The sequence below is a fragment of the Macrosteles quadrilineatus genome, unplaced genomic scaffold (genome assembly GCF_028750875.1).
Source record: "Macrosteles quadrilineatus isolate MER2022 unplaced genomic scaffold, UCM_ALF_1.0 Scaffold_6__1_contigs__length_79288215, whole genome shotgun sequence".
NCBI lineage: Eukaryota > Metazoa > Arthropoda > Insecta > Hemiptera > Cicadellidae > Macrosteles > Macrosteles quadrilineatus.
Window position 1 is genome coordinate 10,675,080 of NW_026542599.1, and position 18,340 is coordinate 10,693,419.

At 36.3% G+C, this 18,340-nt stretch overlaps 1 protein-coding gene across 1 annotated transcript; it reads left to right on the forward strand.

The window, feature by feature from the left end:
• The first annotated feature begins 462 nt into the window (after window positions 1-462).
• LOC128997055 (COP9 signalosome complex subunit 2) lies at window positions 463-17,076 on the forward strand. The gene is made up of 9 exons (XM_054422636.1): window positions 463-561; window positions 5,787-5,981; window positions 6,755-6,880; window positions 7,413-7,580; window positions 8,183-8,357; window positions 10,538-10,676; window positions 12,772-12,962; window positions 14,204-14,345; window positions 15,910-17,076. Exons 1-9 carry the CDS (start codon window positions 508-510, stop codon window positions 16,052-16,054), a joined length of 1,335 nt encoding a protein of 444 aa, XP_054278611.1. The 5' UTR covers window positions 463-507; the 3' UTR covers window positions 16,055-17,076.
• The last annotated feature ends 1,264 nt before the right edge of the window (window positions 17,077-18,340 follow it).

Here is an 18,340-nt window from a genome sequence, read left to right on the forward strand (position 1 = left end):
AGTATTAATAAACCAGCTGCAGCTGTTTTGTTGTAACTGTATGTGTTTTACAAATCCAGTTACTCCGGAACTTATCTTAAAAAATTTACAAAAAGGCTGCAGCTGTTTGTGCGGAACTACATTCAAATCGTTCCACCGAGCTGCAGCTGAAAAAGTAGTTCCAGTGGAACTGGAACTGGATTGTGGTTCCGCTTGGAACGGTGGAACGAGTTCCACTCTCGGAACGGTGGATAAATGTAGTTCCAGCTGCAGCGACACATCTCTAAGCTACAGGAAAGAAACGTAAGGAAAGAAAAACAAATTGAAACAGGCACCTTTCAATTATAATCATGAACATATTAGATAAAGATCTTTTGCTAAAAACTTGGTTACATTAATATACAGTCTGCGATATCTTCAACTTTAGTGAGTGTTGTACTCCATGTCATGAGATTCCTTTTTCTCTAAGGTCTTTCTTACTCTCTCTACGTGTGCGCATTGCATTGATAAATAACTTACCGGTCCAAGATGTCGGACGTCGAGGACGATTTTATGTGTGAAGAAGAGGAGGATTATGGCTTGGTAAATACGTTGTTTTTATTTTATTTATTTTAATACGACACAGTAAATTATTGTTTATAAGAAAAATAAGGTTTATGTTGGCATATAACCATTATGGTCAAGTAATTTGTAACGCCAGGTCACGAGTCATTACCCTAGCTTGTCTCCACATCGGGTGAAATAAATGCTCTCAAAAAGGTTATAATTTATTAAATATTGAATTAATTGATTGATCCATACAATGAGTATGAGAAATTTATTTCCTTCCAGTAAAATTACGCAATTTACATCATATCGCTAGTGAGTGTCAGGTACGTTCAAATTCAGAAGGCTAGGCCTATGATAGATTCTAGGTTCTGTCTCTTAAAATACTTCCTTGGTTCGAAAAACTGTATTTTCGTGGGCTGCAATTTTATCAGAGGTGATTGAATCAAATCAAATAATTTTATTCAGCCAAAGTTGACTGTAAATTGCATTAACTTAGCTGTCATTATTTAAAATGCAGAGGATAGGCCTATGCGTCCGGTAATCGGATGTGGATTAGGCGTCCGGCAGTTACCGTCATAACCTAACCTATCCAACCAAACTTGCTGATAGTGAAAAAATCAAATGAAGGTTAAATTCTGTTCATAAAATGAAATAAACTTATAAAATGCCAAAAATTCTTACATAAAATGTACCTACAGTTAAGAAGAAATGGCATTCAAAGCAAATTTTTTGACAAAAAGATAAAGTTGCCGGTGGGATATGAACCAGGCACCTCTTGCATATCAGCCGAGCACTCTATCCACTACACCACGAACACCGATGGCTGTACATTGTATCGTTGTGGTAATGGCGTTCCGGACACCCACAACCTGATGACGTCACTGCCGGACGCCTAAGTTAATCCACGTCCGGTTACCAGACACATAACTTAAGTACCTATCCTCTGTGAAATTAAAAAAATTTACATAGGCTTTTTTCCAGGCCTTTTTAACTTAACTTAGGCCTATACAAAGGTAGGCTATTTACAACTTAAGCCTAATCCTAATTATGGCAGGGTTTACCATTTTCCAGTTCTTCTGGTTCAAAAACTCTTGGAAGCTGTAACTTAAGAATGTTTTAAATTTGTAGTGGTTTGATTATAATTTTAAAGGGAGGGGAAGGCTGAAAGTCGTAATTTTAATGTAGTCTAAAATTGGATTGTAAAGCCAATGTTTTATTAGAAAGATGTTAAGTGTTTAAGGTATTAGCAGATATGGATTTTGCAAGGGGAATAACATATGGGATCTAGGTTAACTTACCGATAATGAGGTGTTTCTCTGAAACGGTGACAATGGAGGGTTCCAAGAATAGGCCTTAGGCCCTATAGGCTATAGATGGAAGAAGAGTTAACATTTTGGATTCATAAAAGAATTAGGATCGGAACTAGGCAGAGAAAAATTATTCTTACAGCGTTTATTATTTTTGAACTAAACTTATTTTGAACAGGTTACTTCGAACATGACCCCATAAGTTAGGCCTACTTACATACAATTACCTTATAATTAGGCTACCTTACAATTACCTTATGGCCTTATAGCATACAACCATTATACAAAAAAATCACCTGTGGACTCGACAATTTTTACTTGTGTGCTTTATATAATTTTTCCCAAGCATAATAAGTTGATAAATGTAGTCCACTAAGTGAGGGAGATTTAAGCTAGCCTAACAAAAATATCTTGATCTTTTGTGCCATAGCTTGGCTATCAGTCTGATTGCTCTTTTCTGGAGAACAAAAATTGTATGTAAATTACAGTCGGGAGAACTTCCCCAGAAAACAAGGCCATAAGACAAGAAAGAAAATAATACAACTAGACATTCCATCCCCATGTTAACTTTGTAGCCAGTTTTTAACCAAAATCATCGTAGTTGATGTGAGCCACCGAGAGATTGTGCTGATCTAAATTAATGATTTCTGTCGATTTCAATCACTACATCAAATTGTGCGTGGATTGATATCTGTTATTAGTTATTGTTTGGGCAATTATAAGGCCTATATAAGTTAGGTACTAGTCTATAAGTTAGGTGCCCCCACACGTATTACCGATTTTAATATCCTAAGGTGTGTTTACACTAATTCGAGTTAATGGAATGCGTAAGCGAGCAAGTTACTATTCTAGTATCGATTGACAGCTAATTCCAGCAGCGTTTACATTATTGTTATTAATTGGAATTGCAATAATAAAAGCAGATTGCGACTGTCGCGAGTAATGTAATTGTAAGGCTAAAGCGAAGTAACTTACTGTGTTCATATAATGTTATTTATGTTTAAATGTTTAATGAGTGAACTTATTCAAGAACTAACTTATGTAGAAATGTATAATATGTTTGTATAAATGTAGATGTAGTGAGTGAAATTATTCAAAAAGGTGTTTTGGTGGTATGTCGAATAAAATGAAATTTAACTTAATCATCATCATTGAACTTGTAGTTATCACTGGAAAATGAACAGTAAACACAAAAGCTATAAACAAACGGTAATGTTCTTTTTCCATCACACGTATGTTTTCACAAACTAGGCTGCATAAAGAAAGTTATCGTGTGCAAGCATTTCCCGACATGTTGGAAAGTAGCTCAAATGACAAATTGTCATTTGTGCTCATATTACACTACTAGCATGCTAGTAGATTTATGGTTGATACTTACTTGAGGAGAAATGCGAGCTCAAATTAATGTAAACCCACCTTTATTTTATAGGTTTTTATTTCCTAAATCCAATATTACCATTATTTTTTACCACAAATGATACAAGTTGATATTGTTCAAATACCATACACGACTTTTGCTTTGCAGGTTTATAATCAACAGTACCGGTAAGCCTAATGGTGTCACTTCTCAATTAAATTAACTTAGAATACCGTACTATTATTAACTTACTGTGCTGCTAAATTGATTTTGATTTTGAAGTTAAGTGATATTGAAGAGCATTGGTTCAAGATAAAAATTATTAATAAAATTTGAAACACTTCTATTTTAATTGATTGCATTGTCTATAATGTCTCCTTTAAATACTACTAGGTACCGTACCTTACTTTGTAGTCCTTATTTAGTAGGCCTAGTAATTAGTCCTTACCAAGCGTATTCATTCTTTACTGAGCTCAACTATTCTACATTAACTTACCTAATCCTTAAACTTCATTTTCAAAGAATTAATTAGCCTCCGGATTACTGTATTATACTTATAATGGTTTACAATACCTGCATCCCGTATAGTAACCCTTTGTTGCTGTTTGGCAACTATTCTAGGTTCTTCTGAACCATAATCAGGTCATTAACAGAGTTCAATAAATTAAACATATAACTTACGAGTTAGGACACAAGATAACATACAGCTACACACGTTTGCAAAAACTACGAAACACATTGACAAAAAACAAACGTGACCGGGAATGGTGCTTTTCGTAACTTAACTGAACCAAACTTCTATAAAGTTAATTTTAATGTAAAAATACCCCCGCCGCAGCAAACCTGCAGACTAAGCGAATTTCCATTTGACTAATTGGATTTACACTGAAATGTCTACTTAAAAATATAACATTTATTCCCGATTTAAAAAGAATTAGTTTAACAAGTACTTAGGTTTGCTGCATCAGGGAGGGTAAAACTGTTTTTTTTGTGTAAAGTGTTAATAGTTAGTAAGAAATAAAAACATTTTCCAAATTTGATCAAAATATGTTCATAAACAAGCAAACTACAACAGTTTACTCATTCTCCATAAGAATAACATGGGAATTTTAAATTTACAATTTTTTTTAATTTTCTCCGTAACCATTAGGCGCATAATAACGCTTCAATATACTAAATTATTTGTTTTTTGAAGCTCTACAAAATGGTTTGGAAATAAATTGCTAAATTTTATGTTTTTTGTGTCAAAAATGGGAAAAACCTATTTTTACCCTATAAAACCCCCCGTAAACACCCGTTCCCATGGTCCGATCATGCTGGATCGCGAACTCGTTCGAATAAACGTAGGTTTACACGTTTGTACCAAATTTCATCAAAATCGGATCAATTTTGCTCGAGTTATCGTGCTGACGGACACATATATATATATATATATATATGAATTTGAACGGATGGTGTTTTTGGCCTCTAGGGACCTTAAAACGAAAAAAAAAATTGGTCCCGCATCCAGGTCTTACCATGAGTACTACGGTAATAGCTTATTCCCTATACGGGAAATTCGCTAAAAAGGCATGCAAGAGGATGATCCGTCGGGCTTTGTGTGAATTTGTGACTGTTTAAGTCCTTATAGTATGAATTTTGGCTATAGCCTAGTTACTATTAGTTCAATTTTTTTTTTTTTTTTTTGTAACCTATTGGACTTGGCTAATTAATGCAATTTTTTTTCAATCCAGCCCATTAAGCCTAAACGATTCATTGACTTGGCTTAGTTAAGGTAAAATTTGGGCTATAATGGACCCAAGTTTAAATCGCCTCCAGGCTGTTTTTTTACAGTTAGAACCTTTTAAAATTCCCCTGCTGCAGCAAACCTGCAGGCTAAGCAAATTTCTATTTTCCTGATTTGATTTTCACTTAAATCTATTAATATAACATTAGGTCTAGTGAGTACTTACGTTTGCTGCTATAGGGTAATAAAGTGTTATTTAGTCAAATATTAGCAGCTTAGTGTAAAATACATAAATTGCCAAGTTTGATCAAAATTTAACTTAATCAAACAAACTCAGTTTACTTATTAACTTATACGTAAAAATAAAATGGGGATTTTAAATTTACACTGATTTGAATTTCCTCAGTAACCAATAACCTTAAAAAAACCACTTCAATATAGGCCTACTATATCATTTTAAATTTTTGAAGGACTTTTGACTAACGACTAATGATTAATCTAAATAGGCCTAATACATTTATTTTGAACTAATAGTGGTTTTGGCCTCTAGGGACATCAAAATGAAAAAGTAAATCGGTCCCGGGCCTAGGTCTTGCCGTTCCATCTACGGTAATAGCAACTTCCTTTAGGGAAATTTGATAAAACACTGCAAAATACATTAAAAAAAATATTTTGCAGTGCACGGTAACACTTTATTCAACCAAAGTTGTAGGTTCATTTCAAGTTATTGAAATTTAGAGCATTAAATTATCAATATTTAAGCTAAATACCAAATTAGACTCTGTGATTCAGTAGTTTTGCCAACACCAAGAGTGTATTGCATATGTTGTTGGAAAGTCTGCCTACTTTGACAAATCTTTTTGTGCAGGAATACTCGGAAGACAGCAATTCAGAACCGGACGTTGATCTGGAGAATCAGTACTACAACTCGAAAGCGCTCAAGGAAGATGACCCGAAGGCTGCTTTGGCGTCCTTTCAGAAGGTCCTGGAACTGGAAGGAGGTGACAAAGGCGAATGGGGTTTCAAAGCTTTGAAACAGATGATCAAGATTAACTTCAAACTTGTAAGTCAATGTTGTGTTTTATGTTAAGATTCAAATTTAACTACGGGCGGTAGGCCTACTATTTAACTTAGAAATGGCAACATTACGTATTTGTTCGGAAAATGCAAATAAGTTCCTGAAAAGTAAAGTTTGTAAGGTAAATGTACCGTTGACACTGAGCTTACTCAATAGATGCCACTTAACAAATCTAACTCCAATAACTTGGGCTACGAGTCAAGTCGCTATGGTTAAAAAACGAACCAGTAGTTGAGCCCTCATTAACTCGGGAGGACTCACATGCTGGTTTAAATGACCAGGTTGGTAATAATTTTAGTAAAACTTGTATTTAACGGACCTTGGCAATATTCACCGCCACCGTACCTCTCACATATCTTTCTTCCTGAAAAAACAAAAAGATAGGCCTATCCGTCTAATAACACTTGTAATAATATATTTACACTTATACTGTTGACTCACAAGACGGTAAATACATATAAAAGTTTGTAAGTGGTGATCTATTTCGATTGGACTCTCCAATCATCATCAGACCCAATAGGTGGAATCATGTTGCAGATCTCAGATTTAAACTCGCTTGATTGGCTGCAACAAAAGCACAATGGAGACCTACATTTACAAACAGCCATCCTATGCTCAACCAACATTTTCAGCTGTTTCAGAATATGTTACAAAGTAACTCAAATCCATAGAGTTTTTGAAGATGTAAATGTTTTATTTTATGTACGAGTATTGTATGTTCATGTACTAATGTGTTTTCTATTTTTATATGATTCCAGAATAACTATCAAGAAATGATGGTAAGATATAAGCAGTTATTGACCTATATCAAGAGTGCGGTTACGAGAAATCATAGTGAAAAATCTATCAACTCCATCCTTGACTATATCTCAACGTCGAAAAATGTAAGTTATTTAAATTGAAATGCTGTGTGTGGTATATTAGAGTCCATTCAAAATATTTTTGTATAATTTTATTTTAGGGACCTGAACTTACAAAGAGTTATAGAGTTGACTAGGCCTATAACCTACACTTTACCTACCTAACCTAACTTCAAAGGACTTAATGGAGCCACGAATCCGCATAAACCCCGACCTGCCTTCCCCTCATGACAAAGTGTTTAAAGAGACTTAAAGGTTTAAGTAATTTTTATGGTAGGCGTATGCAAGACATACTTTTGCCCCAAGACAACACTCTTTTTGGGACACAAAAATACGTCCATAGTAAGGTGTGTCCCAGAAATCAGAGGCATCACTTTTTGAGGCATTTTTATTTTATTGGTATGCATTGAACAATTTCAATGATTGATTACAATGCTCTAAAAACTTCTCAATCTGTATCAATTTGTTTCTTACAATCTTGTTTGCTAAAACTTCACAACAAATTTGATCAAGATCCTTTTTCTATTAATAAACTAATTTTTGCCGATTGTTTCAGATGGAGTTGCTACAAGACTTCTACGAAACTACCTTAGATGCTTTAAAAGATGCCAAAAATGATCGGCTATGGTTCAAAACAAATACGAAATTAGGAAAACTTTACTATGACCGAGGAGACTTCAACAAGTTGGCGAAAATCCTCAAACAACTTCATCAGTCTTGTCAGGTACAATAATTGGTTGTTGAGAAATGTATTTTTTATAGTTTAACAATATAAACGATTTTTTTTAACAAGTAGACAAGATGTAAACAATCGTGTCTTGCAAACAATGCTACACAATGGAAATGTTAATACAGTACACTTGGTGTGGTGACCATGATTCATCACAACGTCATAATGATTACTAAATCTGTGGTCTTGGCACTTTTGCATCTCTCTCATTTTTGATCATCTTTTGCAGTCGCAAAGATACCATCACCATCTAATTTTATAGTAAAATTGGCTGGTGATTGTTATCACTGGCTGGTGGGGTTGCGGCATTATCACTTAGATAAAATCCATTGGTGACTTGGCGGGGATCGAACCCGGGACCTCAGGGACTGAAGTCCTGTGCTCTAACCACTACACCAGCTCGCTCCCCACACAAATTATGTTGCTGACTGTCACTCTGATTAACTAACATTCTTGTTAGATACAGTGTGACAAATGGCATAAGTTTATCTTGTCAAAAACTAATTTAGCTTGATTAGGCTAGAGGAAAAATATACCTTTTCTCTCATTACTGCAATTTAGCCTTATTTTTTGTTATGATTTTTCTTTGCCCTTAGACGGACGAAGGTGAAGATGATCTCAAAAAGGGAACTCAGCTGTTAGAAATTTACGCTCTTGAAATACAGATGTACACTGCGCAGAAGAACAACAAGAAATTGAAAACTCTGTATGAACAATCCTTACACATAAAGTCTGCGATTCCTCACCCACTCATTATGGGAGTGATCAGAGGTAAGTTTAAAGGAAAGTTAATTTGCTGATAAGGAGTTGGGATAGCTTAATAGAGAACATCTATCTGTATTTCATACATACATCCTTTTCTGTTCTGGCTATCTCCAGGTCTGGGTGTTCACTATGCCTCCTCATCTTCTGTCCCTCAACAATTCCTCTTCCTCTACATAGCCATTGCACTCGTCTTGCTTCCACATCTGGTCTCACCTTGTCAATCCACCTTCTTCTATGTCCTCCTCTTGGTCCTTTTCTGTCTATGGGAAGCTCATTCAATTTTTGGGATCAATCCACCTTCTTCTATGTCCTCCTCTTGGTCCTTTTCCGTTCATGGAAAGCTCATTCAATTTTTGGGATCAATCCACCTTCTTCTATGTCCTCCTCTTGGTCCTTTTCCGTTCATGGAAAGCTCATTCAATTTTTGGGATCAATCCACCTTCTTCTATGTCCTCCTCTTGGTCCTTTTCCGTTCATGGAAAGCTCATTCAATTTTTGGGATCAATCCACCTTCTTCTATGTCCTCCTCTTGGTCCTTTTCCGTTCATGGGAAGCTCATTCAATTTTTGGGGTCAATCCACCTTAGGTCCTCTTGGTCCTCTTCCGTTCTTGGGAAGCTCATTCAATTTTTGGGGCCAATCCACCTTCTTCTATGTCCTCCTCTTGGTCCTTTTCCGTTCATGGAAAGCTCATTCAATTTTTGGGATCAATCCACCTTCTTCTATGTCCTCCTCTTGGTCCTTTTCCGTTCATGGGAAGCTCATTCAATTTTTGGGGTCAATCCACCTTAGGTCCTCTTGGTCCTCTTCCGTTCTTGGGAAGCTCATTCAATTTTTGGGGTCAATCCACCTTAGGTCCTCTTAGTCCTCTTCCGTTCATGGGAAGCTCATTCAATTTTTGGGAGGATTTGATCATTTTCCATTTTTCTTAAGTGGCCGAACCATGTCAATCTCGATTTCTTTACTCGTTTTCTCAAACCCTCATAAATTATTCCTCTTCTCAACTCTCATTCCCTAATTCTATTCAATCTTGTTTTCCCTTTTCAATACCTCTTACACACTTAAAACATTACCTTTATTGAGCTCCATTAATCTATTATAATCATCTTTAAAAACTCTTTGAGTGCTTGGCCAATAATTCGTATTTTGTAAGACTTTTCGTTTACTTTTTACTTACTTCTATTAAGCCTGTTGTTGGATTGTAACTGTTATGTTCTCACTATTTTAGATTGATAATGCTAATTAAAAAGAATAAGTCAATAAAAAAATATGTAACAACAGAGAAGTCTTGGTATTTGCAGTAGGCCTAAACATGATATAAAACTGTATTTTCATTGTAGATTTCCAAGTTTTCTTATAAATTGTAATGTTCTGATAGCATTATTTGAAACCAGAAGTCTCGTAAAATCAAGACATCTTGTTTACAACGTAATATTGAATTAAACCTTGATGTAGTTAGATAGTTAGATGTAGTTAGAATAGTTATTATAATATAGCCTTTTTTAGGGAAAAGCCTGTTTGCCAGTAAAACCGTTTATGCTCACTTTTGTGGTTCTACTGAAATATATCATCAAAAGAGTCCATGACTAGTGCTGTTTCCTAGTTATTTATTTTATTTTTGTCCAAGGACGCTAGGCTCGAGCCCTGAGTTGTTTTTCACATTACTTCAGGCTAGACCTAGGTGTTGCGGCATTATCACTTGGATAATATCCATTAGTTATTTGGTGGGATTTGAAACCGGGACCCTAGGAACCGAAGTCCCACACTCTAACCACTGGATCAGCTCGCTCCCTATAGCAAGAAAAACCAGTTTGCTAAAGCCTGCAAAAATAATGTAGCATCTTTATGTTGTGTATATAGCAAAATGCTAAAAATGCTACCACAGCTTAAACCTTGCTACAACCATTAGGGCATAGTAAGGTAGACATACACCTCGAATCATCATATTGGGGGAAACTTTAAGCTAAGTGGTTTTTAGTGTATCCTATAAACATAAAGGTCACCAATGGCTGATTTGCTAGTACTTTTTTGTTCAAATAACTCGTTTTAGCTTCTTCATATTTATATCTCTATGAGATTTTAGTAAACAACAATATATTGTTGCATAGCACTAAGAGTTAAGGTGGTAATGTTTGAATATTCGCTCTGTATTCAGGTTATTTACTCATACTAAACCGCTGATTTCAGAGTGTGGCGGCAAAATGCACCTTAGGGAAGGAGAGTTTGAGAAGGCTCACACAGATTTCTTTGAAGCGTTCAAGAACTACGATGAGAGTGGTAGCCCAAGAAGAACAACGTGTTTAAAATATTTAGTACTAGCAAATATGTAAGTACACTCCATATAAGTCTTGATCAATTATGTAGAACATTAACCCTCCGAGTGTCCATAGTTTAGGCCTTAATGTCCACCTATTTTTGGCGCATTTGCAAGGTTTTATTAAAACGGATCTGAGAAGCTTAAAACAATGTTAATTCTACTGTTCTATATGCCATTTTGTTTGGAAAATCATGGGCTTCAATATCATACATAAAACATAAGGAATATTTGTTTCAAAAAATTTTTTAGGTAAAAAAAATTATTTTGGAAAAATTGAAAAAAATAAATAAGTTCGTGCTCAATGGAATTGTATAAATTATAGGTCAACTTGGTATTTAGGCCTATAAATATGTGAAAATAGCCTCTTTGTTCTAAATTTTATGAGGATTACAAATATATAATAAGGAAGTAGATTTGCAAATAAATAAGTTATGGGCAAAAAACAGATTTCAGTACATAGCGTTTACTTAAGAATGCATAGCCTAACCATAGCTAGGAATCTGGCTGATAATTAACATCAATGTCACTACCAACTTCATCCGGATCGTCAATAAGTCCTTCAACATCACTAATATCATCTTCTAGTGCATTACATATATCACTACTGTCCATTTTTACCACTAAAAACGACGATAAACGTACAAAAACACACAAGTCACCGATGTGAAATAACCAAGTTGTCTAAAACACGAACGTCAGCTGTCTGCTACAATTACGATCGGCTCGGAGAACATAAAGCGCTTAGAGACAGACCTCTGGAGAAAGCTTAGAATCTAACGAAAAGAACGATACCTAACTCGATCCAGTTCAATCCGATTCAGTCAGTCATAGAGCCTTCGCCGTAAACGATGTTCGTGTGTCGAAAAATCGACGCGTGACACTACACAAAGTGTGTCGTGAGTCGATTTTTCGACGAGTGACGCTCGGAGGGTTAAACTTTCACTTCAGAACCATATCACAAAACATGCTGAAACAGTACCTGTCATGTGATACAACCTTAATCAATTTTAGAACTAGTAGAATTCCAGTTATCTGAACTCCAAATACCTCAATTGCTTTCAGAAAGAATTGAAAAAACTACACTATTAAAGAGTTGATATAAATTAAAGAAGGCAGTAGCTGTAATTGTGTTGAAAGTCCTGAACATCTCATGGTCGTGTAGACATCATTATCATCTCCCACTGCAATGGTTGTCTCTCTTGATTGTAGCAAAATCTTGATTATCCTTCGCGGTCATGAAGACGTCATCATTGTGTCCTTCAGTCACAGAAACATCATCAACGTTTCCCTGATTGTGTCAAAATCTTAAAACACTTTCTGTGGTCTTGTATGCATCGTCATCTCCCGCAATCACGGAAAAGCATCGTCTTCCACAACCGCGGCAAAAGCATGAGTTTTTCAATTGCAAAATTGTTGCAGCCATTTTTACAGACGTATGCAATTGCAATAGTAAAAGCTCGGCTTGATTTGGCTTATTTTCTATAGGCTCGCAATTGGGTAAAAATCGAACTATTGAAGTGTGGTTTGATCCATATTGATTTGTATGATTGGAGTTCTACTGTGCTTTGCTAGAGTTTTTTTTGACCAGGTTGCTTGTGGTTGTCTTCTTGGCCAGGAGACATCACTGTGACTTTGTCTGGTCTGGGGAGTACAACTGTGTGTTGGAACTAGGAGGAAGAGAACCACCTAAAATAAACGGTGGTTTGTAAGGAAGTCAATGGAATAGGTGGATTGTTCATGAATTGTGCATATTATCAGTCATTTTACTAATTTTACTCGGCATCCTACTGTGTGTCTATATCTGTGATCTTATAACCAGTATGACCGGTGTTCATGGTATGGTCCATGTTTGTGTGTTGTGGGGTAGTACAGGTTTGAATAAGATGAAGTCAGACAAAGATTAAAGAAAAGAATTGTTGAGGATCTCAAAAGGTGTGTGATTTCCTGGAGAAGAGGTTCCCATATTGCTCAACTGAGAGTTGAATGTGACATGAATACAGTGCAATAGCCTTGATCTCTATGTTTTTGTGTCAAGCCTGGAACTTTTGTGACTGTAATTTTTAATTCTTTTAGTTTGACAATAACTGACTTAATGATTTTTCAGGTTAATGAAGTCTGGCATCAATCCGTTTGACTCACAGGAAGCCAAGCCGTACAAGAACGACCCAGAAATCCTAGCCATGACTAATCTAGTTTCGTCCTACCAAAACAATGACATAAATGAATTTGAAACCATTCTGAAAAAGCATAGGAAAAACATAATGGACGATCCCTTTATTAGAGAACACATAGAAGGTAAGTTTCGCTTTGGATGGAATTTACTTTTGCAATTACCATAAAAGTTATCAGACTGCAGTTAATCCAAGGCACCGGCAGAGCTAGGTAGCTGAGTGGTCATAGTGCTCGTCTATCTGATATTTAGAAGGTCGCCAGTTCCGTCCTGAGAATCCAAACTGGATCCAACTGTTCTTAATTACAGTGTTTTTGAATGATCTTGGTCAAAGAAACAGCAAGTCCTAGTAATAAAGCTGCACATGCACCTCCTGTGCAGACGGCTAGCTTACTTTTAGAGACCAGGGGTTAATAAAAACAAAAAAAAAGTAATAGAACATAGAACATACACTGATAATAAGAAATTTCTGTTTAAAGTAAGCCAGCATAACTCAATTCCCTTTCAAAAAATACGAGGGCTATCCAGAAAGTAAAGAACGTTACGTTATGACGCCGCTAGGGGCGCCGATCTCGTACATTTTGGTGCGTGCGTACTCGGCAACTCAGCCGGCATCCAGCCGTGACAATTGGAGCATTTTCGCGCTGCCCGTTTTTTCACAATTTCAACTTAAGATGAGCGCTGCGATAAAAAATGCCGCCAGTTAAGGGGTGCGGTCAGTGATACGGTTTTTGTTGCGAAACACTTAAAACCGAAAATTCTCCTCAAGTTTCACGGACTTTGTGGTTTGAAATTGTCACACAACAAAGCGAAAGACCCGTTATTGGGAATCGGCGGTTGTTGCGAACCTTTTCATCAACTTTAGCGACCAGTTTCATCAGTCACAATGCTCGGGCGTCCGCCCTTCGCTTCGTCATGACTCATGAGCGTCAGATCGGCCATTTTTAATCTGAATGCACCATTTTCTCAGATTTTCAATCATCAAGTTCTTTTCCTTAAACTTCATACACTTGGAGATAAATGTCTATCGATTTTAAGTTTACTGTCAACACAAACCGTATCACTGACTGCATCTATTAAATGTCGGTATTTTAAATCGCAGCGCTCATCTTAAGTTGAAATTCTGAGAAACCGGGCAGTGTGAGAACGCCCCAATTGTCACAGCTGGATGCCGACTGAGTTGCCGAGTACGCACGCACCAAAATGTACGAGATCGGCGCGCGCCTAGCGGCGTCATAACGAAACGTTCTTTACTTTCTGGATAGCTTGAGTACTTAAAACTTATTTATATTTTTAAATCAACAAAAAGTTTTTGTGTTACTTCTCAACCCTTGGATCAGTTTCTAACACAATTTCTCTATTGCAGACCTTCTGAGGAACATCAGGACGCAAGTTCTAATCAAGCTGATCAAGCCTTACACCAGGATCCACATCCCCTTCATCTCCAAAGAACTCAACATCGACGCCAGCGAAGTCGAGAGTCTCCTGGTCTCCTGCATCCTTGACAGGTATGTTGAATATAGGACAGTCTGCGGGTCAAACTGTTTTACTTTGGGCTGCATTGGAAAATATTGATTTATAAAAATATTGGGGATGTTTTGATTCTCAATACCACCGATTCTTTGGTATCTGTATCCGTATTGATAAGTGATTGTCAAGCGTCGATATTGATACTGATGGGTGACACATGTGTTAAAATTGCACAATTGGAAAACCTTTGCGGGGATCGCAGATTACAACAATGACGTTTCCGTCACTGTGGGAGACGATGTTGTTCACACAGCCGTAGGGAATATTCAGGATTTTACAGCGACAACTGAAACGATGATGATCTCTTTATGCGCGTTGAAGATAGTTAAAATTTTCTGCAACTATGGAAGATACTGATAATGTCCACACGACTGTCCTCCAGGAGATGATCAGGATTTTGCCTTGTAGATAATGATGTCTACACGACCATGGGAGATATTCAGGCTTTGTCAAAGATCGTGGAAGACTATGCTGATGTTCACGTGACCGTGTTATATCATTTTGCCGCTTTTGTGGGAGATGATGAGGTCTCCATAAAGACCGTGGATATATTCAATATATTGCTGTGAACATGGAAGACTAAAACGTTTAATTAGACCGAGGGAGGTGCTAAAAACCTCTACACAAAACCGGTAGAAGATCAGAATTTTGTCGCAACTGCAGCAGAAGACAATAGTGACTGCAGGAGATGGTCTAAATCTGTCCGCTATGGCTGAAGACAATGACAGTGCATTCACGACCGATGGAGATACAGTAAAAACTCACTAACTCAACAATTTGTGGACCCAGAGTTTGTCGAGTTTGGGGGTTGTCGCGTTATCCAGAACATTGAAATTTCTATTTTGTTTTTAATACCGTAAATGAATAGTTAACAGACAAATTTTTATTTTTACATATAAATTTATTACTTACATGATTATTTTTACATATTCAGTAAACAATCTTCATAGAAATATCAAATATTAAGCATCTAAAACTTGAAAATAGTAAGACAAAGCCAGTTAAACATGTTTCCTGTCAGCTGTTGACTGTCGAGTTAGTTAGGTTTTACCTGTTTTACTGTATTTAAGACTTTTACGCTGGAAGACGATGGTGATGTTTCTGTTACTGTGTGATTATATGAATTTTGCCATAATCGCGGTGGATGAGTATGTCTACATGGCTGCGGGATTTTATCTTGATATCACATGAAGCTCAGCTTGATAAAAAATTTCAGAGTGGCACAGCTCTAGTAAAAATAACATGTTCATTTATTATATTCGATTGTGAGATCTTTGTTTACCTATGATATGGAGTTTATTTAATGTGGTTTGAAGGGAAATTTGATTTGGCTAGCTGGAATTTGTTGTTGCTGTTTTAATTTTTCCTCTTGAGGAATTTCCCCGTTCCCCTTGGGATTCGATTTATTGAGTTTCCACTGTACTACACTATCCTATTCTACTTATTTGGCCTTATAAAATTGCCCTAGCTTATCTCTAAACATATTTCTAAGCTTTAAAAACAAATCCATTTTTATTTTACCGTGTTTATTTTTTGTTGCAGCACGGTCAGAGGAAGGATTGACCAAGTGAACCAAGTGCTTGAGTTGGACAAAGAGAGTGTTTGTGGTGCAAGGTACAATGCACTGGACAAATGGACCAACCAGTTGGCGTCGTTACACCAAGCGGTGGCCAACCGGATGTGGTAGAGCGGAACCGGTTGTTGTACCCAACGTTACTGGGTGCAACCGGTGCTGGCTACGGTCGTGTCACTCAAATCAGTTGCATGTTTCAATGCTTACCAGTGCTCTCAAACTGCCAGCATATGAGTTAGGCCTAATTGTACTTGTAACTGTTAGGTTTTGTTTGTCAACTGATACCGAAATTGGTGTATTGCAGATTTGGGATTTCTCAAAAAGAGAGTTCAGCTGGAATTTTAGAGAAAATAAGAACTCAGGGGCTAATAATAGAGATGCTCAATTAAAGGTCACAAAAATAACAAAGGTATTTTGTCCTCATTTAAACTGTGCAGATGAGTTATAATTCCCTATATTTTGTTTGATTGGGGCTTTGTATTACTTAAAGCTTTACATTTAATCAAATTAAGTTCCCAAATTACCAGAAAAACCTACAAATGCCATAAGTTTATGTACAGTATTCTTAAGTTTCTCTCGGTAATCACTGTAATATTCAAATTTTACCAAACTAGATAAAAATCACTTTTTCTAGAAATTTGTATTCTAAAGTTTCCCAAACTTGTCTTTGAAAGTATTGTCTTTCAAAGTATTGTCTTTGAAAGAATAAAAATGTAAGATATGTTCATAAAGGCATAAATTGTGTTCACTGGTAAGTGTGGTGATAATTGAGAATCTAATTGAGAAACATGTAACAAGTTTTGAGTGTCGCAACTTTGCTGGTATCGGTGACATCGTAACGTATCGATTGGGACTGTTAATAAGTGATGTACAGATTTTTTAATTTTAACACAGTAAGGAATTGTATAAAAGTGTAATATGTCACCGCTATCGCTGCTGCCGGTGTATGTTTTATAACGTTAGGTTCTACAACGTATTGAAGACTCGATCATAGTGTATATTAATTTATTTTCAATTAAATTGTTATATTAAATTTTGCATTTTGTGTTATGCATATATTTTCTTTGCTCTCAATGGTTTTATTTTCAGTTACCGTTTGTTGTTACTTGGAAATATATTCTTGAGAGTGGTTTTTATTCCTGGTTTCTCTGTATGTTATTATTCAAACATTTAAAACTAATAATATTTAATATTTGTTTTATATTATGGACAAACAAGCCTCAAGGAAATAAATCTAAAATCCTGGTGTTTTACAAACTTACAGCTAAAATTCCTACTATCTATTTGACCATGATTTTCATGCAGGTACCACACTTTAATCAGAAAAAGTTGAAAAATCTGTCCAATCTGACATTTAGTCACTGTCACATCTTTTTGCCATCTCTTCAACCACCTATCAAAGAAAGGTATCCGACCCCAATTTTTTTATCTAGTAATCCAACAACCGCAATGAGCTGCACCCTAGCACGTAGATCTAGCCAACTGTAAAGTATGTGACGGGACCTTGGCATGGCGTCAGTTCGTTGTGGCGGCCACCAAACGTGAAACTGAGTACGTAGTGTTTCTCGTGTTATTGTGCTAAGCAAAATGACGGGACATGTGGAACAGCGGTACTGCGTTAAATTCTGCCAAAAACTGGATGATACCCTAGCTCAAACGATTCTTAAGATTTGCTATTGGTGTATCACAGATATAAGAGTGGTACAGTAGATCCTCGATAGTTTGACACTTTGTGGACTTAAGGGATGTCGAACTATAGGGATCAAACGGAGTTTAATATACAGGAAAGTAAAAACAAAAGTCTTACATAGAAATCACCCAAATTTATGAAATACTAAAAAGCTTAACAATTTCACTGTTTATTAGTTAAGTCCCAAGTCAACAATAAGTGACAAATCAATAAGTCAGCTTACATCACAATAGTTAACCACTAAACAATTATCACTTGACAAAATAGCTCAGCCCATGTCAAACTACAAGGAGTGTCGAACTATCGAAGGTTTGCTGTACAACAGATTCAAAGATGGCTGCACTTTGTCAACAGTGAACCATCAACAAATATATTTCTGGGAGACTATCAACAAGTCAAAAACTATAAAGTAATCGATCAAGTTCACGTTTAGATATGGCATACGAAGAACAATAAGAAATACAGAACTTAGAATAGTATTTGTTCAGTTCATTCAATTTTAACGGAAGATTTGGTTATGCGCAGAGTTGCTGCAAAAATTTTTCTGTAGAACTTGAATGATGATAAAAAGTAATTGTGGCTTGAAATTGCTCAAGACATGCGGGAATGCGTTCAGAATGGTCCAAACTTTGAAACTTTCTCAAAACAGTAAGTTGTGATGAGTCTTGGGTGTACGGGTATGATTCAGAAACCAAGGCATAGTCTTCTCA

Coding starts and splice junctions, on each gene's coding strand:
- LOC128997055 (XM_054422636.1), top strand. CDS start 508: ATGTCGGACGTCGAGGACGATTTTATGTGTGAAGAAGAGGAGGATTAT. Junction 10,677..12,771: donor TATTTAGTACTAGCAAATAT/GTAAGTACACTC, acceptor ATGATTTTTCAG/GTTAATGAAGTCTGGCATCA. Junction 14,346..15,909: donor GTCTCCTGCATCCTTGACAG/GTATGTTGAATA, acceptor TTTTTGTTGCAG/CACGGTCAGAGGAAGGATTG.